General features: G+C 41.9%; 2 protein-coding genes across 2 annotated transcripts in view; one reads left to right on the top strand and one right to left on the bottom strand.

Moving 5' to 3' along the window:
• The window catches only part of COL4A2 (collagen type IV alpha 2 chain), a gene marked incomplete at both ends in the record, with an annotated part of 138,034 nt that extends 124,261 nt beyond the window's left edge, over window positions 1–13,773 (bottom strand). The window contains 2 exons of the mRNA XM_079538305.1: window positions 13,557–13,617; window positions 13,730–13,773. Coding sequence (XP_079394431.1) covers window positions 13,557–13,617; window positions 13,730–13,773 — 105 coding nt within the window. The remainder of the gene's footprint in view (window positions 1–13,556; window positions 13,618–13,729) is intronic.
• A 537-nt stretch (window positions 13,774–14,310) lies between these two features.
• Window positions 14,311–26,529, top strand: part of COL4A1 (collagen type IV alpha 1 chain) — a gene marked incomplete at both ends in the record, with an annotated part of 109,986 nt that continues 97,767 nt past the window's right edge. Inside the window, one exon of the mRNA XM_079549305.1 lies at window positions 14,311–14,373. Coding sequence (XP_079405431.1) covers window positions 14,311–14,373 — 63 coding nt within the window. The remainder of the gene's footprint in view (window positions 14,374–26,529) is intronic.

A 26,529-nucleotide genomic window follows, 5' to 3' on the forward strand; every position in this document is an offset into this window, starting at 1 on the left:
TATGGGTTTATTTATGGACCTGAATGCTAAGGACGAGAAAGCGATCAACACCCTGCCTGCAAGCTAACAGGGAGAACAAGATCCCTCTCCTGCCTTGCTGCACACCTTCTGTGTCACGTAGACTGGGGACTGGCTCACCTGCACTGTGATCGCAGCACGACCAACACTACCAGCGTGGGCATGCAGTGAGTCCTGACTTGTTTGAGCTCCCTACTTATCAACCACAGCTATTGTTTGGGGTGATGTTTTCTCTGGGGCTCTGCTGCTGTGGAGGCTGATGGATGATTGAAAAGGCAGGCCTGAAGGAGGGGAACTATGCGGTCAGCACTTCCAGGTCTCCTGCAGGCTCAGTCGTGCAGCGGAACCCCTTAGGCAGCTGCCCTCTGCTTCTGCTTGTGAAATTCTGGAGCTTTCCCTTTTCGTAATTCTCCCAGCTCTCTGCTATTTGTCTTACTGCTTTTGGATGTGCAAAGATTTTGGGAAGAGACAGTAAGATCAAAAGGCCAGAACGCCTTCCTCTGGAGCACAGCCTTTGTGTACACTGCTCATTTGAAAGACACAAGGGACAGCTGATTTTGCTGCTGAGACCTTCTGAAGAGGTTAACCAGACTAAATCAGAGTTTAATCTAAAATAAGCTCATAAATGTCAGAAAAAGAAGACATTTCTTCAAACTATGGCAAAACTGAGATGGCCTTTCATTCAGAAAAGAAAGAAAGAAACAAGCAATCCCCTTGTACTTTGATTTAAATTCAGTAGTTTCATACTTCTTTCTTCTTTCACAGACAAACAGTACTCCCTTTTGGCCTTCTCTCTGGCTGAAACAACTTCAGGGTAATTTGACTGGATGATAAAATGTCAACATAATGGTCCCAGGCCTGTCTTCTCCACTATTAAGAATAGCATTTTTCTCAAAGATTTTGTTCTTGTTTACAGAGAATCTGTACACAGTCAGATGAGAGTTGAAGAATCTTGGGAAACTCTTCAAATAAGAATTCAAAAATCCCCGATTTCTTATGTGTAAATTGTTTTGGGAAGATGGTATTTCTGTATAGATGAATAGATTACCATGGGATTCCCCATTATCATGATAAGGTACCATAAGCTCGCTGCAGACTATGTCTAGAGGGTAAATAGAGAGAATACTTGGCACGTGCATTTTTGTATCTCCTTATTTCCTCAGAAAGATGAACTCATCTCCCACTATGAACCGTGCTACACTATGAGGCTATATGTGTGCTTGTCTTAATGCAATATTTATTTATAAAAGGTTGGTAGGGTCAAGACTAGGAATAAATGGCAGGGGTTGGACTCAGCCTACTTCTCATTTATAACAAATGACAGCCTTAGCTCAGTTCCTCTCTCCTCATTTACAAATGTTAATGGTTTTAAGGTAGACAGTGAATGATGACACACAAATAGCGGGGAAATTGCATCTACAGAAAATGAAATATCTTGAAGAAGTAGTACAAATTACAGAATTATTAAATGGGGATGGTATCCTTCCAGTGAAACAGCTGACAAATCTGGAGTCCGTTTCATGGAAACTGGATTCTATATGCAAAGCATTTCCCAAATGCCAGTAAGGTTTCTGATTTGGTCACAGTAACTCTGTACTATATCCTTCCTTGGGAGAAACAGTAGACTAGGTGGCTCAAAGCATGAAGACCTGCATACCTTCTAAGCAAAACAGGATCATGTATGCACGTTGCTGTAGGGCTCCTGTGGATTCCTTACTCAGACAAATTCAAGACTACGATCCCAATCTTCAAAATGATTTACAATCCAGCTTCAGGCTACCTTACTAATCACCCATCTACTCAATGGTGACCCAGTGTAATACAATGCCCTAAAGGACAATACAAACCTCAAGCAAGAGATTAGAGTTGTGAAAGCAGAGCTAAAATTTTCTTGAAGTTCTCCAACATTTTAGATTAGTGAACATAATTTATCAAGAACGCCTCTGATCTTATTCCCATGAAGGCAAGGAATTTGAAGTTCCCCTTCTCACATAAAAAATTAATCAGAAGATCAGTATTGGTCAGAGCATGCTTTGGATGGATGGTATAGGATGTTCGGATCTTTATTTAATGTCATAAATTCCTAAAAGGAAATCAACTTAAAGAGAAATCTATTTTTTTCTAGATTATTCCCTAATCCCTCAGCCACATGAGTTTATTTGGATAACTACTCTTTGGAAAGGATTCAGATATATTTTGATGCATGGAAATATTAGCATATTCCACTCCTTTGAGACCAATTAATTTATTCAACTCAGAGGAAATTGTACAGATTGCTTTATTCCCTGTGTCACTAAAAGAATGGAATCCCAAGAAGTCCTCTTGATATTCCTTGTGACTGGGGCAAAAGCTAAGCAGACTGTCTTATAGAGGAAGGGTTTTTTTGTGTGTGTGTTTGTTTTTTTAAAGGTAACATCAATAGCTCCATAGATAAGACAGAAGGGCTGTGATCTGCAAAATAAATCTGAACTACTGCCATAGAAAAGGAATGGAAAAGTAAGAAGCAGATCTAGACTGGAAACTGACACAATGTGACTGACAACTGATAAGCTCCAGTTAACAATAAATGAGGACAATGAAACCCCCTGCCTTTGACTTCTCAGTCATAACTTTATTCTGTAAACAGAAGGTAAAAGAGCACATTTTTCACATTCTCCTCTTCTGACTATTCCTTGTAGATACAAAATCTCTAGGGAGAGGGAGACAGATGGAAGAGATGTGCTGCAGTTCTCATACTTTTCAAGAACAGATCAAAGTGCAGTTGAGAAATGCAATTGAAGCCAGAAAATGAGCCAAGTGCTACGTCCTCAAGTCATTGTCCTTAGCTTGGGGAGCACCATCCTTCCTAGCACTCTGACAGAATGAAGATGGTTGGTGAATGTTGTGGGTTTTTTTTTTCAGATACCTCTTATTTTGCAATTTTGTTTGTGACCTGTTACTATTTCATATATTGACATGCTTATTTTTGTCCATTATTTTACTTACATGACCCAGATAGAGATCAATGGAGCATCACAATGCATGAAATGTCACGTAATTTTCAAAAACAAAACTTTCAGGACAGGGTTTGTTTTTCTGCGGAGTTAATTTCCTATTCAATCATGCCACATAGCAATACAGTTGCGAAGCAAGCCACAAATATTCACTGTTAACTGCTGCCTGCATTTTCTGCATCTCACCATAAAGCCGCTTAGTTCTTCCATTTTGTTCCTATTCAGGTAAAATTACCCAGTTCACTGAGTTATGCAAGATGTGAGTGGAGCCCTGATTTCCAGCCAATTATTTTGAACTGAAGTATCACAGTCCGAGGCAAACACACTCTGTGTTTACATTAATACATGACATACTCCTGTGCCCTACTGCTTGACCATCTGCATTGTTTAGCTGCTAGCAGAAGTCCCTTGCATGCTTTTCACTTGGGCTAGCAAGTGAGCTTGCTTCAGCACTCTGTCAAGACATTTCTCATCACCATTGAGGGACCATGGGCTGTAAGGGGCTGCCCAGTTTGAAAATTAAAGAGGCTAATTACAAGGGCTAATGACTACCATAGGCATGGACTGACTGTGCCAACTGGCCACAAGGGCAGAGAATACACCTGGGACCTCTGTGGTTTGCCATAAAGGACACAGCCAGAGAGGAAGCAGCTTGTGAGCTTTACAGAGTTAAGGGATAACAGATGTGCTGGCTACCTTATTGATGGACACAGCAGACAAGATTTGGGCAACCTTATGCCTTCTCTGACCGTGCACCTGCAAAAGCACCTGGGGAAAATTCAGCTGCAGTCCCACACGGCAAGGGAAATGCTTAAATTTCCCTGCTTGCTTCCTTCTTCCAGCAAGAGCAACTGAAGGTTTTCCAAGTGTCATGCAGAGCTGCCTGGGCCGTTTCCAGCGAGCTGTTTCTCTGGCTCCCAGCTCAGGGAGATATTCCGGCTTCCCATGCTCCACAGCCCCAGCGGCTATTCCCAGCCCTGTGCGGGAGCAGCATTCCTTTCTGCTCACTCCCTGTGTCATGGCTGAGCCTGGGACGCTCTGGCAGCCCCGGTGGGCAGCTCCACTCTCCTTCCACAGGGGCTCCCAGAGGCTTCCATACGCATGCGTATGGAGTGCTGTGAGACCGTGACCAGGTGGCTGAACATCAGCTGCCCAGGGTTGGCGGGCCTGCTGCCCGAATGTAACACTCCTTCCTTCATCTGCTTGTGATATGCAAAAGGGGGTTGTGCAGACAGAGCAAGATTGAGCCTTGCAGAAAACCAACACTGTGGGAAGAGTGAGGCAAGGCGCAAACCAGCAGGACAGAGAACCCTGCTGAGCTCTCCCAGCTTCCCATATCCACCTTAAGAAATGATTTTGCTCCACACGGCTGCAAGGCTGTGGCTCTGCAAGCACAGGCAGGACCTGAGCACGTTATGAGCACGTTATGATTTGGACAAATGCTTTTTTCTCCCCAAACTTCCTATTTTTTTATTTCCCCAGGTTTGTTTCCATCCCCATGTTTCCATAAGTTGGCCAAAGAGTGAGAAGGCTTGTGTCTTACTGAGCCAGAGGCTGCAGCCTCCCGAGGATGAAGATGGGCAGAAGAGCACCCATGTGGCTTTGCCTGCTGCAGCCAATACACGGGCTCTGTGAGCCACATCACACAGCACCCAGGTGCTCTACCCTAGAACAGAGCTGCAACCAGAGACAGTGACAGCTGTTTGTTTTCTAAAGACCTAAACAGAAAGAAAAGAAAAAACAACAATGAAAACAAAAAACCTTTTGGCAAAGCATGACACATGGAATGGTTCATGCCGTATCCAAAATACCTCACTCTGCTTGAAATGCACTTTTTTTATACAGACTGATTATATCATCAGAAGGTAATTTTAAACAGCAAGGAAGCTTTAAAAGCCTTATGAGGTAAAAAGGAAAAGTATAGGTGGAATAAAAAGATCATAACATGGCTTCAACAATCAATAGCAAAGGGATGTTTGGGCATGATCTCCATCCAAGACCTGCCAAAACCAAGCCAAGCCCTATTTATCTGAATGATCTTCACATGCTGACTTCAGAAAGCTACTTCAAAATAAAGGTTGGGATCACTTAGGCATAAATACAGCTCCTGAAATATCCAAGCAAGTGTATATCACTGGTAACAGATGTGATCTAAAAATTCTTCAGAACTTGCACATATAAAATGATTTAAAAGAAAACGAGCGCCTGCCAATAACAGAAAGCATAACATAGCGTGAAAGGCAGTTGAGAGGAAATAAAAATGTTGCCATTCATAAAAATGAGGGGAAAAAGTCCATATTCTGGAATATAAAGTACCTTGAAGAATTTTAAAGATAGACTGTCTATGGTGGATGTAGTAACAGCACAAATCTCTCTTCCTCCAGTAGCTATTTGTGGAACCTCTTGGGTTACAGAGCAAAGCTCATTTCACAGGATGGCATGACAGTTTACTTGGAAAGAAAGCAGTTAAGAGACAGTATTATTTCCTGATCTGCAAGGACAACTCCTTGCAGATCATAGTGCTCATATGAAAGCATTTTCTTCTTATTTGTTTGTTTAATATTTACATGTGTGTTAAAACAAATGTCCAACAGTGAAAACTTTAATGGAGATCCTTGCCTTGGACATTAGAATACAGATTATAATGGTGAAAGAAAAACTTGGTGCAGCCTGTGGTGGGAGCAAGCTGTGAGCTGAGCACTGTAGGGAGGAGGCAAGGAGAAGGAGAGCTACCCACTTGACCCCTTTGGAGACTGGGTTGAACCCTTTGCCATGGGCAAAGTCCCTACTGCCATCAGCCAGGCCTCTGCCACAGGTCCTCCAGCCCCCCCACCTGTGGGCTGATGTCTTGGCCTCTGCTCATCCTCATGGCCTTGCCCAGCCATTCCAGCAGCATCTCATTGCAGGATCACCCCCAGTGGGCCTTGCCCACTTCCCCACCCTGACTGCCATTTCCTGCCCCTTACCCTGAAAGGCATCATTTTGTACTGCCCCTGACTACAGAAAGCCTCTACTCCTTCCTGGGCTACATATCTGCAGAGATGGCACAGAAATGTTCATGCTCTAGAAATGTAGCAGTCCAGTGAAAACCATAATGGTGGAAAAGTAGAAACTGGGCTGAAAAAAAAAAAATTGGAGAACCAAAGTATGTGTAATTACTCATGCAAGCATCAATTTTATTTTAGCTTCTCTGCAAGAGCTTTTCTCTTGGTGCATGTTGTTTCTCGTTTCTATGGGTGGAAACAATGAGATGCCCTTGCACAGTAGTGATCCACACCATCACTTTCTGCCACCCAATAGGCACAAAAAGGGCACATGAAAATAAAGTTTGCCGGACCTTAATCACTCAAGAAATGTTTGCATGATAAAGATCACATTCTTTCACCGTGAGCTGAGTCAAATGCTGATGTCAACTACCTGCTGCAATTTGTAAGAAAATAGCTATTGATAAACACCCAGAATGACTTTGAATTTTACTGTTTTTTGCTCCTCAGGAGCAAGCAAGGTATTGTAAAGAGAGTAACACACTAGTTTTCTAAGGGAGAAGGGAAAGAAAAGCTGTAGACTTTGGCAAGCAAAGGCATCATAACTGTAAACTACGAGGTCACCTCTGAATCCTCCAAGATCTTGGAGTATAATGCAGTATGAAGAATGTTCCACTCCTTGCCTTGGAAAAACAAAAGCAAAGAACGATTAAAAATACCCTAGTTTCATGCAAGAAATTAACTAGTGCAAGAACAAAGATTCCTCAAAAAAAGAAAAAAAAAAAAAAAAGTGCTCTAAACCACTGAATTAAAATGATTATTATACATCTGTCAGCTTATATACATAACAGAATAAAGCCACAATGCTGGTTTACATTTTGGCAAAGTCAATTCTGTTTGGACTTATAAATCATTTGTTTTTTTGCACAAAATCTTAAAAAAATAAATGTTAGGTTTAGAGTCATAATGCATAAAGACTTCCCATGGTGCAATTACTACACAATAAAAGCCAGATGTGCTACTTTTAAAAGTTTATGGAAAAGCAATGTTAAATGTTTGAAGCCACTTTGGTTGCTTCCAGAGAAAGGTGATAAAATAAGATGCTTTTATTGCATGATGACGTACCATGACAGGATTCTTGTCCCTCAGTGTCAACACTTTAACCTCTGAGAAACATGAGAAGCTGATAAAACTGCCTCTTCTATCAAATGCAGTGCAGCATGGCTATATCACATTCACTTCATAGTAAGTCTAAAAAGTAGAATCACACTGAAAATACAATTGCAGACATCCCCTGTGCATTCCTCTATCTACTCATAAAACAAAATGAGCAAGGGATGTATGTGTGGCTCTCCACTGAGAGATTACAGAACAGAGACATGCACAAAAAACTCTTTCTCATTGCGAACTCCAGGGAGAAAATATATACTGCTTTTGGTGTCTCTAGTTCCTGAATGAATAACTTGAACCAGTGGTAGTATACGTCTCTATGTAAGGAATTGTCTAATTTAATCTACACAGACATAGTAGTAGCTCTTAAATCTACCCAGGAAGACTGATTAATTCATAAGAATTTGGGCCGGGTATTGGTTTCATAGGCAAGACAGCAAATAAAAATTTCATGAAAGCAAGGGAAATAGCAAGGAAACTATCTTATCAATGAGTGGATGAATGGGCAGGCAGCATATGAGAAAGAAAGGACCAGAAGTAAGGAATTTATAGTTATGGAACAAAACTGTGTTTCCATATACATAATACTTGCAGAGAGTGTTAGTGTGCCTGATGTCATACAGATGCTGACAGGTGAAATCCTGCCTCTGATAATGGGAAAAACATAAAAATCTCATTTGGGCAGTCACCCTGCTGCCTGTCTGCAGCATGACACACACTGACACTCAGGATGGTGACACCACTGCCAGATTCAGGCATGATAGTGTCAGTGGAAGTGAGGGGCTCTGCAGCTGCCTGCACGTCACCTCCTTTGCTCAGGATTCCTCCCAGTTCTTCCTCCCAATTCTGTGGCAGAACAGCCCCTTCTACACATATTTGTGACTGAACATAGAAAGAGTCCTTTCAAACTACGCAATTACTCTTTAAATGTCCAAAGAAATGGTGAATAAAGTGATCAGATATACTATAATGACATTCCAAATATCTTTTTATTTCTCCACATATCATTATTCTGTCCAATTTTCTTATCAAACACCACTGTTACTCAAAGAAAGATGAGCCAAACCACTCTCAGTTAGGCAGACATAAACAAAGCTTGTCTGTAAGCAACAGAACTGTCCGAAATCACCTCACTGTAGTGCTGAAACGATGCTGTTCTAGAACAGGATTGCTACGTTTCTGTTTGGGAGATGTCCTAGAACGAGTTATCTCTCAAGTAGTGCGTAGGTGCAGAAGTTGACATGTCGGATTAACTTCTCCAGGCATGTCCAACTTGTGGCCCACAGGCTGCATGCAGCCCAGCACAGCTTGCACTGTGGCCTCTCCCTGCCCCAAGTCATCACAGCAGTGGCTCTGCCCCATGGAGCAGCCCAGCCAGGTCCTTCAGCCCCAACAGAACATCAGTGCCCTGAAACCAGGCCACAGGAGGCAGTGCAGTGCCAGTTCAAGTGATGGCAAAGAAGTCTGTGGATTTTGAAACACTAGGTCAAAAGAATTCTGTGAAGAGTGTAGAATATACAGCCATGTTTTCTGCTGCGATAAAGGAATTTGAGAACAGGCTTCAAGATTGCCAAAAAATTATTGGTTTTTTTTGTTTATTGGATACTCCATTCTCAGATGTCATTACCCGTGAGTTTTCAAATGGAATGTATGGACTTGCAATCAAAGATTTGATCATCTCTCTTTAGCAGACTTCTATAAGCCCTCTCTTAGCAGAGACAAATATCCTTCACTTCACAGTCACGCCTTATCCATGTAATCACTTTTTGCAGTACATGCATTTCTGAACAGTTGCTCCCAAGGATGAAGTATAGGAAGAGTAAAATTTCAGCAAAAATCTCTGATGAACACCTGGAGAGCTCTCTGAGAACTGCAACCACTGCAGCCATCGAACCTGACATTGATGCTCCAGCATCACAAAAACACTAGTTTCATGAAAAAGAGAGCAACAAAACCATATGTTCTAATAATAATAATAAAAATTAAACATTAAAATAAGTTTTGTTACTTTTATACATTAACTATATCACATATTTTATGAAGTGAATCTTAGTGCATGCATTCACAGTGAACATGCCCAGTAGGTCAGACTGAGTGCTTCAGCCTAGTTTCCTTCTGCCTGGAAATCCTGGGTCAACATAAACAGTCCTCTTGCTTTCACCAGACAAAATTTTTGAGATGGAAAGAAACAGAACACACAGGGGAAAACCTGTGTATATGATAGCTGTAGAGCGCTGAAGTATAATTTAGAGCATTAACTTGTGCTAGTTATCTCATTTCACTATAAAAATCAATAGAAAGATGAACATAGTACCAGTGGTTCCATCCATTCCTATTAGGGATTGCTGCTTTTCTCTTTTAGATGCCATTTCCCGTAATACATCCCTTTACAATGTTACAGAAATCAATAGAATCTTATTTCATTCATACTGACTCAATTTTCTTTCTATATAAATCTCTTGATACATCAATACTTTCTTTTTTTTAAATACATGACAGTTATGATCAGTTACTTATAGTTACTTTTTGTGTATGTTATTCTAACTTTTTCATAACTTTCCTTAGTCTAAAATTCACCCCTTTTCTGGGATTCTATTGCTCTCCCCAGGATAGAGCTTTAGAAAAAGTAATTTTTGTTAGGAGCAGTCTGAATAATGTACTAATGGAGCACCAATAAGGTAATCAAATAGAATCATAGAATCATAGGATGGCTTGGGTTAAAAAAGAAAACAATGATCATCTAGTTTCAACCCCCTGCTATGTGCAGGGTCGCCAATCACCAGACCAGGCTGCCCAGAGCCACATCCAGCCTGGCCTTGAATGCCTCCAGGGATGGGGCATCCACAACCTCCTTGGGCAACCTGTTCCAGTGCGTCACCACGCTGTAGTGGAAAAAAAATTCCTCCTAATATCTAACCTAAATCTCCCCTGTCTCAGTTTAAAACCATTCCTCCTTGTCCTATCACTATCTACCCTTGTAAACAGCCATTCTCTCTCCTGTTTATATGCTCTCTTCAAGTACTGGAAGGCCACAATGAGGTCCCCCTGGAGCCTTCTCTTCTCCAAGTTAAACAAGCCCAGTTCCCTCAACCTTTCCTCATAGGAGAGATGCTCCAGCCCTTCAATCATCTTAGTGGCCCTCCACTAAGTTACAAATGTTGGAAAAATTAAATGTTACAAAAAAACTTAAAAAGAAGTATTTTTCAGGAGAGATGACAGTTAAAAAAAAAAATCAGCTTTATCAGAAGGTATATTCTGTAAGAAGAACAAAAAGAATTATATTTTGAAAGTAGTACACATGCAGGGAGAGAAAGGAAGAAAAAATCTGTGAACATAACTAAATTTAGTATAGTGAATACAATTTATTTAAGACAGATGAACATTTAAATCTATAATGTAAAAAAGTTCCAAAGTTACTCAAGGCCTTTAACATCACCAGCCAATGTATGCCAAAGAGTACAAAAGATAACCGGAGCCTTATCCACTCCATTTGGCTACTTCTCCCAACATTTCCATCCAGGGATTCCTCTTCCATTTCTTCTGCCTCAGTCTTAAGCTATTCTAAACATCCTGTTTCTTCTCTGTTCAGAAACATCCATCCCCTAGCAGCTACGACAGTCTGCCAGAAAGATGCCCAATCAAATGCTTTGGGTTCCGCTTTTTATCTGTCCTTCCTTGTTGGCTTTCTCCTTAATCTCACTGCAGTGTCTTCACATATGTAATTTCACTCATTCAGCAATGTTTATCCTCAGCAACTGAAACTCATTCACATATGTGGCTATCAAACTCAGCTGCTCTGCTTGTCTCATTACAGGCAGAACAATGACTTTTAATCTGGTCTTGCAGAATTTAATAATTCATTGTTTCGTTTTTTTTAAACCCAGGCTAATGAAAGTCTTCATAGCATTCACATGTTAATTTGTGTAACAAACTGTAACAGATCAATGTGACAAACATGATGGCAGTATGAAGAGAATGGGGGTTTTCCTGACATACAGAAAACTTGGAATTCAAGCCTTGTTCTCAGTCACAATCCTTATGCACAAAATGAATCCTCCATACAACTGCCAGCCAGCCATCCTCAATTCCTCAGGTGCTGTTGCTGTTTCCCACGCAAGCCTGCTCTGTCACATTGCAAATACATTCAGCAGGGGTAAGGCTGAAGGAGCAAGGAACTCCTTGTTCTCTCCCCTAGCTGCTTCTCTTAGCAGAGCTGACCAAAGCTTCCATGAATGTGTTTGGGGATCTGATCCAAAGTTAGTTCTTCCCACTCTTCATGAGGGGCTGGTTAGCTTAAACCAATAATTTCCCAGTTCAGCTCACCATGAGATTAATGAAAGATTTGCACGGCTAAACAGAGAGAGTGGCATATGTGCAAGAAATCGGTAAGTATTTTGGTAGCAATACTGCTCTAATTTCTCATGGAAAGATGACCATACTTCGTCACTCATATGCACAGCAGAGCTTCATCTTCCGCACAGCTGCCATCTTTAAGATGTTAAGTCAGGGAAAATGGATCTCCACGCAGGACACTGAGCTACCATAAAAGGGAGAATATACTTTGTACATATTTCAGCAGCAGTGGCCAGACTGCATCCACTACCTTGAGGAGGTAGCTCATGTACCTCTTCTGTATCCCTCTATGCTAACCCTGCAGCCTACAAGCCAGAACATGAAGATATATGAGTCTGTGCTATGGCTAAAGCTCAGGTATCATGCCACTCACCCTGCAGCACACCTTCACAAAGAAGAGGCATACCACAAACGATACCTTGTTATATCGGCTAATCCCACTGATTTCGTTCCCCAGCCTAAAATGCTTGCATTGTCATCAGCCTGCTCCACACACAACAGCGGATGGCAATACTGTCATTCACTGCACACAACTCAGCAGAAGGATGATTCCACCAAAAGATCATGGCAAGGGAAATCAGCATGTGACACTCGAGTTCCTCACTCAGTGCCTTTCCTGTGAGAGCTGCCTGCCAACTTTCGCTTTGCCACAAGGGGAACGATGCACCCCAGTATCCTACCTGACACCAACAGCCCCGTGCAGATCTTAGGGCCTGCTGCAGCTTGTGTGTGAAACCTGTATGGTGTGCCACAATACTAGCTGCAAAACTCCTAGTATTTCCCAATTCTTAGTGCATTATGCCACAGAATCATAGATTGGGCTAGGTTAGAGGGGATCTTAAAGATGATTTAGTTTCAACTCCAACCCATTTCACTGCAGACACGTAACCACATAAAAAAGGGGTAAAAACTCCAGAGTGGGATTAAAATATAAGTAGGATAGCTCTTAAAAAACATAGTTGAGGTTCAATTTATCCTAGCATGTGGCCAGGGAGCATCACCCCAGCCTAATGGCTGACAGACATGGCCACAAGCCAAGCCTCTGCGATCTCTTGGCCTGCAGCAGCCAGGCCTGATCCTAAGCCTACTCACAATATGGAAAATCATCCCAGTGAACTCACCAAGCTCTGGGACAGGCATATGCAAACTCCTCCACTTCTTTCAAACCCTCGTGACAATGATGAAGAGCTAAAATAACTTCTGTTTACATCAGCATCCCAAGCAGATACTCATAATCACCTACTGCAGCATTCTTTTTTTTTTTTTTAATTTATTTTTAGACTTAATAATCATAGAATCATAGAATTGTTTGAGTTTGAAGGGACCATTAAAGGCCAACTGGTTCAACCTCCCTGCAACGAACAGGGACACCTACAGCTTAATCAGGTTGTTGAGAGTCTTGCCCAGCCTGACCTCGAGTGTCTTCAGGGATGGGGCACCCACCACCTCTCTGGGCAACCTGCGCCAGGGCCTCACTATCCTTAACGTAAAATACTTCTTCCTTATATCCAGTCTAAACGTCCCTTAATTTAAATGACAATTTATTTATAAACGTGCTTCTCACTTGTACAATGAAGCCGTGTCTTCAAATTCTCAGTCCTCAAATGAGGTCTGTACAGGATTAAACACATTTCACTTGCAGGTTCACTTCCCTCCCTCCGCATTCTGGTATCTGTAGCCCTACATTTCTGTCCCGCCCACCTGCCTCGGTGCTTTTCTCATGAAAATGAAGGCGTCTCGGGGTTTGCTTCTAATTGCTCGCTACGGCTTAACAAATTAGCCATCCAGAGCAAAAGTAACCGTGGAATCCCTCAAGCTACCTGACAGCGAAGCCCCGCGCTTCTCTGCTAAATATCACCTCGCTGAAGGCAGCAATCTGTAAGGCTTGCAGAGATGATTTGTTGGTTGTTTCTTTAAATGGCATAACAGATAAGCCATCTGACAAAGGGAAACGCGGCTCCCCGCTTGCAGGTACCAAGGAAACAGCCCTCGCCCTCCCTCTCCTCAGTAAAAGCCATCCCCAGTGCGCGGTACTTACGGCATCGACTCTGCCGGCTAACAGCACGACCTCCAGCAGCACCAGCAGAAGCCCCACGTCCCTGCGGGAGAGGTGGACAAACTCAATGCTGGTCAAAGCGAGCGCAGCACAAGCACGTGATAAATCCCGCAGCAAAAGGTGAATACGACTTTAAAAAAGTTGCAGTTACTTACTGACAAACAAAAACACGCGCGCCGGGAAGCGGCGAGAGGTCCATGTCGGTTCCTTCCCAGCCGGGGGGCTCGGCTCAGGACTCGCTGGTTCCGCGCGGCCGTCCCTGGGAAGCAGAGCAGAGCACAGCCCGCATGTAGCGCCGGACTCGGGGAGCGGCCCCTCCGCAGCCACGGGACGGCGGAGCCCGCGTCCCCGGCCCCTTCGCACCGCAGCCCGCGGCTCTCCGTGCCCTCCCGGGCGGTCGCGGCGGTGCGGGGCGTGGGAGCGCCGCGCCTCCCCCCGCCCCCCCGCACCCACCCGCGGCGGGAGGAAGAGGAATAGGAATCGCGGCCGGCGTAGAGGGAGCGCCGTTGCACCCTCCCAGGGTCTCCGCCCGCCCGCCCGCGGGGAGGAGGGGGCTGCCGCCGCCCATCGGTTACGGCGCGGCCAGTCGCTCGGCCCCGAGGCATTGCAGGCGCCGCGGCCGGCACGGAGGGGAGAGGCGTGCATGTGGGACCGGCCCCGAGGAGCCCCCACGCCGCGCTGAGCCGCCGGCGCCCCGCCGCCCAGGGACCGACGGAGCAGCGCGGTGCGCGGTAACATGTGGCGTTGGCTGGGCTTCGGGCTGCTGCTGAGCGCCGAGCTCAGCGCCGTGTCTGCCGCGGTAAGTACGCGGGAGCTGCCCCGGGCGCGGGACGGGGCGGGGGACACGTGTGGGGAGGGAGCAGCGCACTCCGCTCCCTCCGCTGCTCCCATGTACGAGGGGAGCGGGGCTGCCAGGTGGGCTGCTGTGACTGGGGTTCCGACAGCCCCTCTGGGTCCGGGTCCTCGGGCAGCACCCCCGTTTGGGAGGGGAGGGGGAGCTGTGCCAGGCGGGGCTTTCGGCTGCCGGTGCATCTCCGAGGGAAAACGAAGCAAAACAAAGCTACAAGTTAAGCTTTTGTAGGGGGAAAGAAAAAAAAAAAAAAAAAAAAAAAAAGGTTTGGCTGCGTGAGTTCAAAGCGTCGTGCTCGCTGCCTTTTAAGCCCCGTGATGGGCAGCCGACTGGAGGCCAAAGAAAGGATTCTGATGTTAATGATTAAGTTCAGCTTTGGCACCTTTCCCGACAGAAAGAAATTCGGCCACAGACATATAAAAACTGTGCAGGGAGCCTGAACATTTCGCTAAGGTAGCTAATTTTATCCCTGAGATACTGGCTACCCACTGTCCTTAAGTTAAAGGACCGTTTCCTGGTACTCCCGAAGTATTTGTGCAGTTCTCAGACCTTCAGTCTCCTAAGCAAAGGCAGTTGACATCGTGGTGTGAACTAGGTCATCTTTCCGTGTCTCTGGTTTCTTGCATTGGGCAGATTGACGCTGTAGTAGTGAAATTTAGAGGGGCAGAAAACTTGCCTGGACAAGGGCAGATGGATTTCTGTCACATTTCCTGCCCTAAATGTAAGATCTGGAACTTTAAAGCAGTGAAGGATGTACCAGAGAGGGTAGCTTTAAACTTTTTTCTGCTGCAAGTAAGTTCTATATTGAATCGCTTTCCCTGCGTGACCATGGGGATGGTATCTGTGCCTTGGATCAGCTGAAGTAAGAAGTGCGCTGAACTCCTGTTGCTGATATTATCAAACTCACTATAGTGGCAGCAAATCACTTGGTGATGTACCTTTTGGATGACTCACCCCCCTTATGGTGTTAAACTGTCATCCTTTTGGGACATAATTAATTTTAATTAATTAAAATCTTTAAAGGTAAGTAATTCATGTTTGAATTCTGAGTTTGATACTTCTTGAGGTAATAAGTGTCTATTAGTGACATACATTCCCACCTTGTGGAGTTCATGAAGTCACTGGGTAAGCCACAGCTGTCAGAGACAGAGAACTATAAGGAAGGTGTGCACATCAAAAAAAGATGGAACTTCACTGTCAGTTATACCACCTCAGGTCTTCAATAGCAGCTCAGAAGAAAATGGTTCTGAATTGTCTCATGCATGCCAGATAAATTGTATTAAATTCAAGAACTCTTAAGGTAACCTAGAGCTGTTAGTTACACTGTGGATTTAACACATGCTTAACTGTTGTTATGCTGGCTGTGGATTGTTCCCTATCATTTCCACTGCCCAAGTATGTCAAGGAAGCCCAGCTTCTTGCTATTCTATTGCCATAGACCAGCTTTCATGCCCAACACAGCTAGCCACTGCCCACTTGACAGATCTTCCTCCTGCTTTCTGAGTGCTGACCCAGTCTCATCTTGTCCTCAGACAAATGTGCTCCTGCTGCTCTCTTGCTTTGTTTGCGTGTGAGCAGTGTTTGAGGATGGCTGCGTGGTAGGCAAGGTTGCGATAGGCTCAATGAAACAGCTGTTTTTTTCTTACAAAAACATGATGCTGGTTCTTTCCTGTCCCCAAATATTTTGTATCAGCTAGATTAAGAAATAATCGTATTTGTGCAACTATTTTCTTATCATACCTGTACTGTGGCCTTTTTCACAGAGTAACTGAGATTGGAGGCACCTTGGAGAACATCTCATCCAACCCCTTGCTCAGCGCAGACTGCCTAGGGCCGTGTCCTATGGGGTTGTGAGCATCTCCACAAATGTAGACTGCATAACCTCTCTGTGCAGCCTGTCCCAGTGCTTGGTCACCTTCACAGTAGAAATGTTTCTACATATGTTCCCCTCACGGTGCTGCAGGAGAAGCTGGCTGCTAGCTTGTGACTAGCTGGGACTTGAGGTCTCATCTGTGAAGGCAGACATAACAGAAGCAGCTTGTGTGCTGTTGTGTGTAGGGGTTCTGCATAGTAACAGGGCCGACAGTAAAAATTCTTTTATCGCTGACATATTCATGATTAAATACATAGAAGGAGATTTGGAAGGACTGCTCCATGGAGGCATTTGGTGCAGCAAAGCCAGTGTGGAGCTGGCTGCTGCCAAGATCACATGCCTAGTGCAGGGCAGGGACCTTGCCAGGGCATAATATGGCACTATAAAGTGTGGCACTGGAAGCTCATGTATTATGCATTGATTAATTATAATTGAAATATTAATTATAGCCAATTTGAGCTTTTGTCCTGTTCTGTATTTTTCTCAGGAGGTTCATTTTCAAATTGTAAGGAGGGAAGGGAAGAAGACAGGGCACCAGATTACAGATTTTCAGGTCAGGCTGAGAGGCTGCTCTTATGTAGTGGTTACAGAAGAAAGTTGTTTTGATGGATCTCTGCGGGGGCTCTCATTTCTGACACTCTTCAAGCTGCCGTTTCCTTTGGAGAAAGTCTGTTTCCTAACATTCGTACTGTTTGATTGAGAGATGACAATGCCATGGAAATCCTGCTTTCGTGTCTTGATACCCTCTCCACACCACTGTGGATGCATTCTGTGTGTTTTCTGAAATGAAGCAAGATCTTCTGGCTGTGTTTAAATACCAGGGCAGATCACCCAGGCCGCAAGTGGGCTATGTGCCAGCAGGAGGCCAGGAGACACTCGGCCCCATGTCTGGGGTACGTGCCCAGCTTTGGGCTGGGCTGAGCCTGTTCTGCTCTATGCCCTCAGTTGTGCGACACACGCAATTCTAGGCCAAAAGCAGAAAAATCTAACCAATAAACTATCGTTCCCGACTAGTCTGGATGATATTTCTGTTCTGTTTTTGTTAGAAAATGGTTCATTGAGATGAAGAAGCACAAGGCAGCTAAACCAAAGGCGGGTAAAAGAAGTGAGTGAAGAAGGTTGCAGGGCTGGCAGAGGTACATGTGGGTGTGCCTTTGCCAGTGAAATCAGGCTAGGCTGGACACCTGCCTTCTGCTGCTGTCTTTACCCTGGGTTGAGACTGCTTTTGGTGCTGAGAAACTATGTTAACCTGTCCCTCTGGGTCATTTGACATCCTTGTTCCTAAATGCTCTTAAGGGGTGGTCTTGTCATCTCTATGAGCACATCTGACAAACTCTGACCAATTTTAGTTCAGTGACTTGTAGGAAGGGGTGTGAGATCTGGGGTGGCTGAGTGTGCACTTCAGAGAGACACAAGAGCATGCATAGGATGGTGGCCATAGGAGGTAGGGATATCTTCTCCCCCTTCCCCTGTGATTCCTAGTGTAGCCTATTGCCTTGTGGTGACAGGAGCTGCACTTGCCCCAGAGGTGGGAGAGATGCTGAACTCCTGGTTGCTACTGGTAATGTTTGAGCCCTGTCAGCTGAGCAGGCTGTGGCCAAGATTGCCTCCTGTGACTCATCTTCAACGGCCCCATTCCTGCAGCCAGCTGCTCAGTGTCAGCATGTGCAAGTGTACTTCTGGACCGGCATCCCAAGTAGCATGGTTCTCAGTTCTGTACTAAATATTTTCAGAAATAGTGCAGAGTTTCATCACTGCTCATCTCCTTAGCCTATGTAATCCCGGGATGAAGTTAGGTTACATTGCATCTGAGGTTATGCTGGATGTATGTACTGTCAGTTGCCATGATCACACAAGGAAATGTAGGATAGCTGTTGCAGGCTAAGACAATTGTTTAAAATGTCAGTAACCATCTCTAGGGATATGCTTATGAATATTGTTCTTTTTATAGAACTAGACTAAACAAAGGAAGATTCAACAACCTCAACATGAGAATAAATTGACTTCATCAGTGTTTAACAGCTACGTAGTGCTCCCTTCCCAGAAGTTCCGTTGACTTTCCCATTACGAAAGCATATAGCACCTTGAAAAATTTGGTCAGAGGGGGAAATTTGGGCCTGGTCTATAACCTGGCCGGATCAGCAATCAGTACAGATAAGAAACAACTGAACATATGAAATACTTTTACAGTTCTGCAATGTTTGTGGGAAGATAAATTTTGACTTCTCTGGGTTGTGACTGGCTAGAAATATTCTTGGTAATTTAATACATCAGAAAAGTATGTGGTATTAGCCCTCTAAGTATCTTTATATAGAAGTGTCTTGGACAATGTGAACATAAAATAGAGACCAAATTAAAACACTGTCAATATGTATCAGTTACTATCATTGTGTCGTTCTAATCTGAAGTGACTTGCAGTAAAGGAAAAACTATAGAGAATTTAAATAGAAAATAGAAAACCCCTCTACCTGCTGTTGCTCTCTGATATGTATAAACAGATAAAGGATGATGAAAAGATTTGATCAGAAGAAGTGTCAGTTTCAGTGTTAAGTTTCTATTCAGTATTGAGAAAAATATATGTATACAACTAAACAGTGTTGAGTAAGTATTTCTAGGATGAAAAAGATGACTATTTAAGCTTAATTGATCTCTGAGATAATATCTTGCATGGAGTGGAACTTGGATAAACTTTCTAAAGTGAAAAAAGATGTGCAGAAGTGTGTATTTAAAAGCACCTTTGCTACCAGTCCCTTCTACATCTGCTATACTCCATTCTGCACTAGATTCACCTTTTATTGCTTTGATTGATCCAGTATCTCAATTGGATGTGTCATAGTACACATCTCATAGCCTGTATCTCATTTTGTCTGCCTCAATTGCATTTCCAACATGGGCAAAACCCACAGCAAGCCTTAAGGTGGCATTAAATCTTTTGAGACTGTGGTTTTGTGATGGGGGCAGGAAATATTACTGATCCTGGATATATATATATATATATATATATATATATATATACACATATACATATATTTATTTATTTATTTATTTATTTTTTTGTAACATTAATGCATTATTACTTGTCCAAGGTGCTGCTGTGTGCAGCAAGCAACAGGTGCTATAGGGAACTGGAGACTGGGAATCCACTTGGATGAAGATGGAGATGAGTCAGCCTGGCCTTACAGCCCACAGAAGCAGTTGTGGTTTATTTATTTATTTTTACAGAGTGCCTTACAAAAATTTAATAGAAAAGGCATGACTAAAGATGAAATGAGAGAAGCCAGGAAAAACCGGGAAAGGGATGGATTTTTTTTTTTCTTTTATTTTTTTCCCTTCAATTGTCTTCATGTATATAGGATCCTTATAAAGGATCCTGTCTACACCCGCTGTCTGAAATAAATGGTGTAAGATTTTATGACACCGTGAGAAACTAATCCATAGTGAGTGTAGCTGTGTTTTTAAGTTATTCAACTTGTTTTATGGAATATTATGTAGGTTGGGCTTTTTTGGGTGGGTCCATCCAAGAGAAGAACTAAACATCCTCTGTTCCCCTCCTTTCCTCTGCCATTTCTCTCTGTGCATGTTCCTGCTGCCTTCAACCTTCAGTGCTGCTTCTGCTGGCAGTCAGCCCCTTACAGGGTCTGAGGAAGGGTGTGCATTATCAGCAGAACAATGTAGTACACAAAACACAAAGTACTGTCAAGTGCACAGAGTAAACACATTGCAAAGTTGTAATTCATTTTCTTTCATCTTTTTGTGGCTTTCATCTGCTAGTAATAGTGACAGACGCAGCATTTTTGAGATGAAGGTGCTCAAGATGGCTGTAAAGGAGCTGGCAGAATAAATGATCAAAGTTATGGAATAAATACAATGATTAATTTAATAGACAAGGATTAGTAGGATCAATGATAATATTTTAATTAAAAGACTGGTGGGTTAGATCTTTTGCATTTAGAAGAGCTAACAGTCTTTTACAGACAAAGGGTGGCACAAAATATCAATGGTTCTATCTGTAAAACAGAATTATTTGAATCTTCTTGAAGAATATTTCAGTCTCTACTACTGGGAAGCGGAAATACATTTCTAGGTAAAGTTTTAGGTATTCAGTCACTGCAGTGGAGAGCTCTATCCAGCTGTTAAAGAGATGACAGAAGAGATGTGCTGAAAAGCTTGGGTTTTGAGACTCCGTATTTAATCTCTGAGTTGAGATATGATGAAAACCACAAATTAGTTCTGGATATTGAACTTCTATGAAAGCTGCCAGAAGCCTAGTGATGTTCTCTAGCATTTGCTAGAGGAAAATGGCCTGGGGTGGCTAACATTGCATCTCCATTTCTGAAAAAACAAGTCTAGCTTTTTTCTCTGTTCCTGTTTCTTTTCCAGCTGATGGGGAATTTATAATAGTCATCTCTCTGGCTACATGGAAGCTTTGTGGTTTCACCAGCAGAATAGCCCAGCTTCCTAGCCAAGGTATATCTTGTACATCTTTTTCTATATAAGGATGTTGTATTTTCACTGCGCTATGAACCTGATGGAGCGTTTCTGGGTGGATTAGTGGATGGATATCTTCTAATTCAGATGACAGAGTGAGAATGACTTTTAAAAAATTATTTATTATGCTGTCTAATTCTTCAGATGATGTTTCATTTGTAGCTAAAGAATAAAACAAATTAGCCCACTTTCACTGAATAGCTATGCGCTGACTGAGTATTCTGAGTCTTTTGGTCTTGCTAGTCCAGTTGTTTATCTAGTGGAAGAAAACATCTAGTCTACTGAAGACTTCTGTTGAAATACTTGATAATCTAAAGGCATTTAAACTAATTCTAAGATTGTAATGAAACCCAAATAAGTCTGAAAAAATACACTGACATCGACTTATGGGGCTTTAACAAATTAGAACAAAAGTATGAAGAAAAATTAATGGTTTGTATTCATGCTGAACATATTAAGGGAAAAATAAGCTAAGCGAGGTTGACTCAAACGTTCCAGGAATTTTCATATTGGGCATGAAGTTCTGTCCCTTTTATGGCAATGACAAGTCCATTATCTGCTAGTAGAGTAAAAAAAGAATAATTTTGGCTGCCATAAAGTTAGGAGGCCTCTGCAAGCAGTATTCAGGACCAAAACTACAAGACATTTTAGCTGTAGATGCTCAAACACATATTTTTAAGAGTTGGCATGAACAGGCGAGGAAGACTAAAATTACGTAAATACTTTGAGTAATTTATCTTTCTTTTTAACTGAAACTACCATCTTTTTTGTTTATCTTTTTTTTTTTTTTTTTTTTTTAGCAAAAGCATATTAACTGTATATTTGTTAATTACTAATTGATTTTTTAAATCAACATGGAAACCTTTAGAGAAAACTGAGGAATAGCAAGAGGTAAAAATGAAAGTGAGAAGAAAATAAAAAGCTTAAATTTATCCTAGGAAGTATGTGGTTTTATCCTGTCTTAAAAAAAGCTACAATAATTTTGAGAAGTTAAGGCTGCGTGACTGATCCCAGCGAGCCAGAGAAGAAACTAGGATAAAAAACCTTCCAGAAGCCAGGGGTCAGAAAAGATTGTCAAAAACTGGAATGAAAACAAAACAAAATAGAACAGGGAAAAAAAAAAAAAAAAAAAAAAAAAAAAGAAAGGGGAAAGGGAAAGGACTAAGTGCTACAGCCACAGACTTTGTTTTGATCAGGCTGGAGATCAGCTGTGGGAGCAGACTCTGGATCCAGGCCCCTGCCACCAGCTGCAGGGTCCCCAGCTGGCTGTCCCCAACTGAATGAAGTTCTTCTGACCATTGCTGGCACATCCCACTGGGAAAGGCTCATGTGTGGATTCTGGTGACATTAATTCTTATATGATGTAATTTTACCGTCTGTGACTGTCTATTGCTATTTTAAAATTTACTTCCCATTATGGACCTCGGTATTATAGCAAATGCTGTACTGATGCCTAACGTCTTTGGGTTAAAAAATGTCTCGGCTTGTACCCTTGAGAATACCAAACTCATTTAAATCAAGCACAAAAACATATCCATCTTCTGGGGACATGCCTTTGAAAATGTGCTCTGATTCACACTGGTCAAACAAATAATGAATGCCGATTTTGATGCATTTTCCAGGAATGGCGTGTCTGGTTGGGAAAGTGCTTGTGATCTGGAATAAACTGGAAGTTTCATGAGCACAGAAAAGCTCAGAGTGGTAACCCATGAGACAGTTGGTAGCTTGGCTGTGTTGCTAATGATTTCATCTTTCATTGAATTAATCTTTAGCGTAGCTGAAGTTGCTAAGGATGTGGAATAACTTTTTACTTGTATGTCAAAGAGACCAAAGAAGATTTTGACAGGACGGAGTGAGAAAGCTGCATAGGTCAATGATGAGGAAGACTTTATCTGGGCTGTAGTGCCCATATGTAATTCTTTGCCTTTGCAAATCTGCATTGATGGAACAGGTTGAAAGTTTATGAACAAAATGTGGAAAGTGCTGGATGTCCCCCTTTGTGCTTGCTGGGATGTTTTCTGTCGTTGCAGTGCTAATTGCGATTACATGGAACGGGTCTGCACATGGCACAGTGTGTATTTACACTGTCCAAATGAAATGTAGGAAAATGATACGGGGAGGTGCATATGTGGTTATGTCATGTCTTGTCTTGTTTGTGATAATGCCCCTAAATTTCTAGTAAATGTGGTTCAGCTGTCTAGAGGATTATTTCACGGTTCTAAATCTGAAGATACATAAATCATATAAAATCAGTCATTAAGATAGAAAATTAGTTCTTGGTGAAGTTTCACACGCATGTAGCATTGCTGAAAAGAGTTAAATAATCTGATGCATTTAAAACATAAGCATCTTATATGAGCTTTTCTTTGTCTGAAGACAACTAATGAAGTTTTAGAGTTTTATTTAAAATGTAGAGCTTGGTTACAGCAAAACTAGTTAAAAATGGATTTGTAATTTGTAATTGCGGTCTGTTTCTCGTAATTATTATTTTCTGTGTTGGAAAGCGTGAAGTGCAGAATTCCTATTCTCAGTTTTATTGTATTAAATTGAAGCTGTCAATAAAGCATTTTTAAAAATCTGAATCATGGTGAATTATGATGTATCTTTATGATTAACCAGTGTCATATTCATCACTGGTGATGGCCAGCTCTACATGCTTCTCTCTGACAGCCCAATGTCAAGTGAGATGCGCGATGGAGCAGTTGTTTGTACAGTCATCTGATTAGATTTGATACTTCAAAATAGTATTTTTGAAGCTTCAACATTTGATTGGCTGCTGGAATTATCTAGTGATCATTTTCTTAAGTGTAGAATTGGGTCTATCATGAAAAATGTGATCCGTAGAGTCTTGAAACTGGCTATGTGCATGCGTGTATTTGGAGAGGCAAAGGAATGGGCTGTAAGAGTCAAGGCACTGTCCATTGTGGCAAAATGCTGTGATAGCAGCTAGGCAGAGGAATATTTCACAAAACATTGGCTCATTGAGACCAGTTGCCACCCTGAGTTGTCCACCAGTTGTGCTGTGTCCCCAGATGGCTGACATTTTGTCTTCTCCACACATTGGCCAGGCTGAAAGCATCACCGGATTTTCCTTTCCTGCTTCCTTCTACGTGCAAAGCTTTGGATGTGAAGCAACAGCACCATTTGCCTCATGATGCCACAGGCAGCTGCATGTTGAAGCAGGAACGTGACCCAGCTCTGTCACTAAAGTAAAAAGGAGTTCCATCCTTTTGGCTGTTTGAGGATAATTTGGTTTCAGCAGATTTCCTGAGGGGAGAAAAAGAGGCCGATAGGGTTGCTTTTACTGTTCCCTTACAGCTGGTGTTAACCTGTAATGTAGACTTCAATTCAAGGATTGTATCAGTCACTGTTTTTATTTTTTTCACGTTTATTTAGATGTTGGAATTTAGTGGTGACTGGCTGATGGCTTCCTAAAAAATAAATCAGTTAAAATATAGCAAGTGAAAATGCATGCTGTGATCTAATATCAAGAAACCATTAAGGATCGCTGGATGTGTTGACAGCTGAGAAGCTAGCTAGGTAGTGATGAAGATAAATTAGCTCTAAGTTGCATAATCAAAGAGATGTTTTTATTTTTTTTATTAATAAAGACATATCAGTAGAGAGAGATTTTCCAAAATGTTATTGATGATATACAAGGGAACAGCTTTTCTATAGAGTTCATTTGAATATTTCTGGAAAGGACCACTAGAGCAGATCTTTTAGTCCAGAGCTGTTTTCAAAGAAATGGGAATAAGAATGGGAGGTTGACTGAAACACATAAAGTTATGTGGCTGTGCCCAGCTGATGTAGTGTTTCTTCTTAAAGGTCTATGAGCAGCTAATACAGATTACGTTGTGTAGAACCCCTGTGGAATGCGTAAATGCATGTATTTTGGGAAAGAAAATCCTGAAATGCTTCAGAATAAAAAATCCCCTTACTTTTTATGGTTTTGTTTTCTCAGGCCATATTTAGAAATCTTAGAAAGGAAAATTCTTCAGAAAAATTGAGAAGAAATTTATATTATATTATTCTCAGAATGGGCAGTAAAGTAATCGCTATGGTAATAGTAAAAATGTTATCACTGTACTTTTATTTATCGGAATTCTTTCTACAGTTATAAATAGTATGAATAAACAATTTCATTTTGGACCTTGCAATATCAGCCAGGCAAAATGCCCGTGCAACTGCAGTCTGTATTAGTCTTGTCCTGCATACACACTCACACCTATATGTTGGCATATAATATTATTAAGATATTTTTCACCAGAAGCATCTCTTTTATTTTTATTATTCAATGAAGTACCTGTGCATATCCTAGTTTCTGAAAGCTTCTTTCTTGTTGTTTACAAACTAATGATACTGGTACTTTCTTTCATGATTTTGTTTTTCCTAAATATATTTTATACATATATCGTTGGTGCCTACTAGCAGAAGTACCTCTTCACAGAAACCCTTCGATATTTGATACTATTTGAACAGTCAAAAGTATTTCATACTTATTTTTGAGCAATCATATCGAGCATGGCTAAATTCTTCTTAAGATCGAGAGATGTCGTGCTTACTGTAAACATGACCTTATTCTGTTAAGAAGATATCTGTTGCAGACACTTTTTTTTTTTTTTTTTTTTTTTTTTAAACACTCACCCTCTTATTTTTGTTCAGGAAAAGTGTGATTCCCTCTTAGTCCCTCTCCTGGTGCCTTCAAAACTAGTGGAAATGTTTCACATCTAAGTCAGGACCATGGATCTAGATGGATAATCCAGGAAGAATTAAAAGTTCCAATGAACTTGGAACTTTTAATTGTCATTTCCAATGGCAATAAGCTCAGTGTAGGTAAAAAAAAAAGTCACCTTTTTATTCTTTGAGACTAAATTAAGAAATTGCACACTGTGCAGTCCAGGTTTTTATCTTTCTAGTCTGTTCTGCAGGCTATCTATCCGCACTGCATTCTGTCCAAGGGGAGAATGTCCTTTTGAGAAATAGGTAGATGATTGCTTCTGAACCATGTCCTGCAACTCTAGAGGTCTGTTACTTCTGTCTGATCATTGCCTCCCAGTTATTCGCATACTGTCACACAGTCCAATGCTCCCCCAGCTATAAACCCAATTGCCAACAGCTCTAAATAATACAGCCTGTCTTGAAGGACATGCCCAAAGATGACATCATTTTGTTGCTGATGTGAGGAGGATGCTACAGCCAGTATCCTTACACCTATGGCTGTCTTCATGCTTCACTGAACTCCATTCCCTATTATGCCACTGTCTGTTCCTGCTTCCCCGTTCTCGCTTTCCTAAAAGCAAAGTAAGAGTGACATAACTTCCTGATATTCAGAATAGGATACAAGTCTGCTGTTCTAGGTTTTATACAAAGCCTGAAAGTGTATAATAAAAACTAATTTTTATCAAGTTTGATGATTAATTTTTCAGTATTATCAGATTCAGGAATAAAAATCACACATACCTCAAAATCTTTCTATTCACACCCATTGCTTACGATGTAACTTTGGGTTTTTTAGCGCTTTGCTGCGTTGGCTTCTGCTGATCACATGTTTAGGTATTTCTACAACAACTGCAGAGGCAAAAAATTTATTTAAAAAGACTAAACCTATGAATGGGAAAAAATAGACAATCAAGGGGAATTTTAACAGGGAATTCAAGATACCACGACATATTAGCTGTGGATTTCCAGCTGAAGCTTTATTTTAACTACTTCTTTGTGATCCTCTGTAAGAACAAATTTGT

The sequence above is a fragment of the Tetrao urogallus genome, assembly GCF_951394365.1.
Source record: "Tetrao urogallus genome assembly, chromosome: 1".
Taxonomy (NCBI): Eukaryota; Metazoa; Chordata; class Aves; order Galliformes; family Phasianidae; genus Tetrao; species Tetrao urogallus.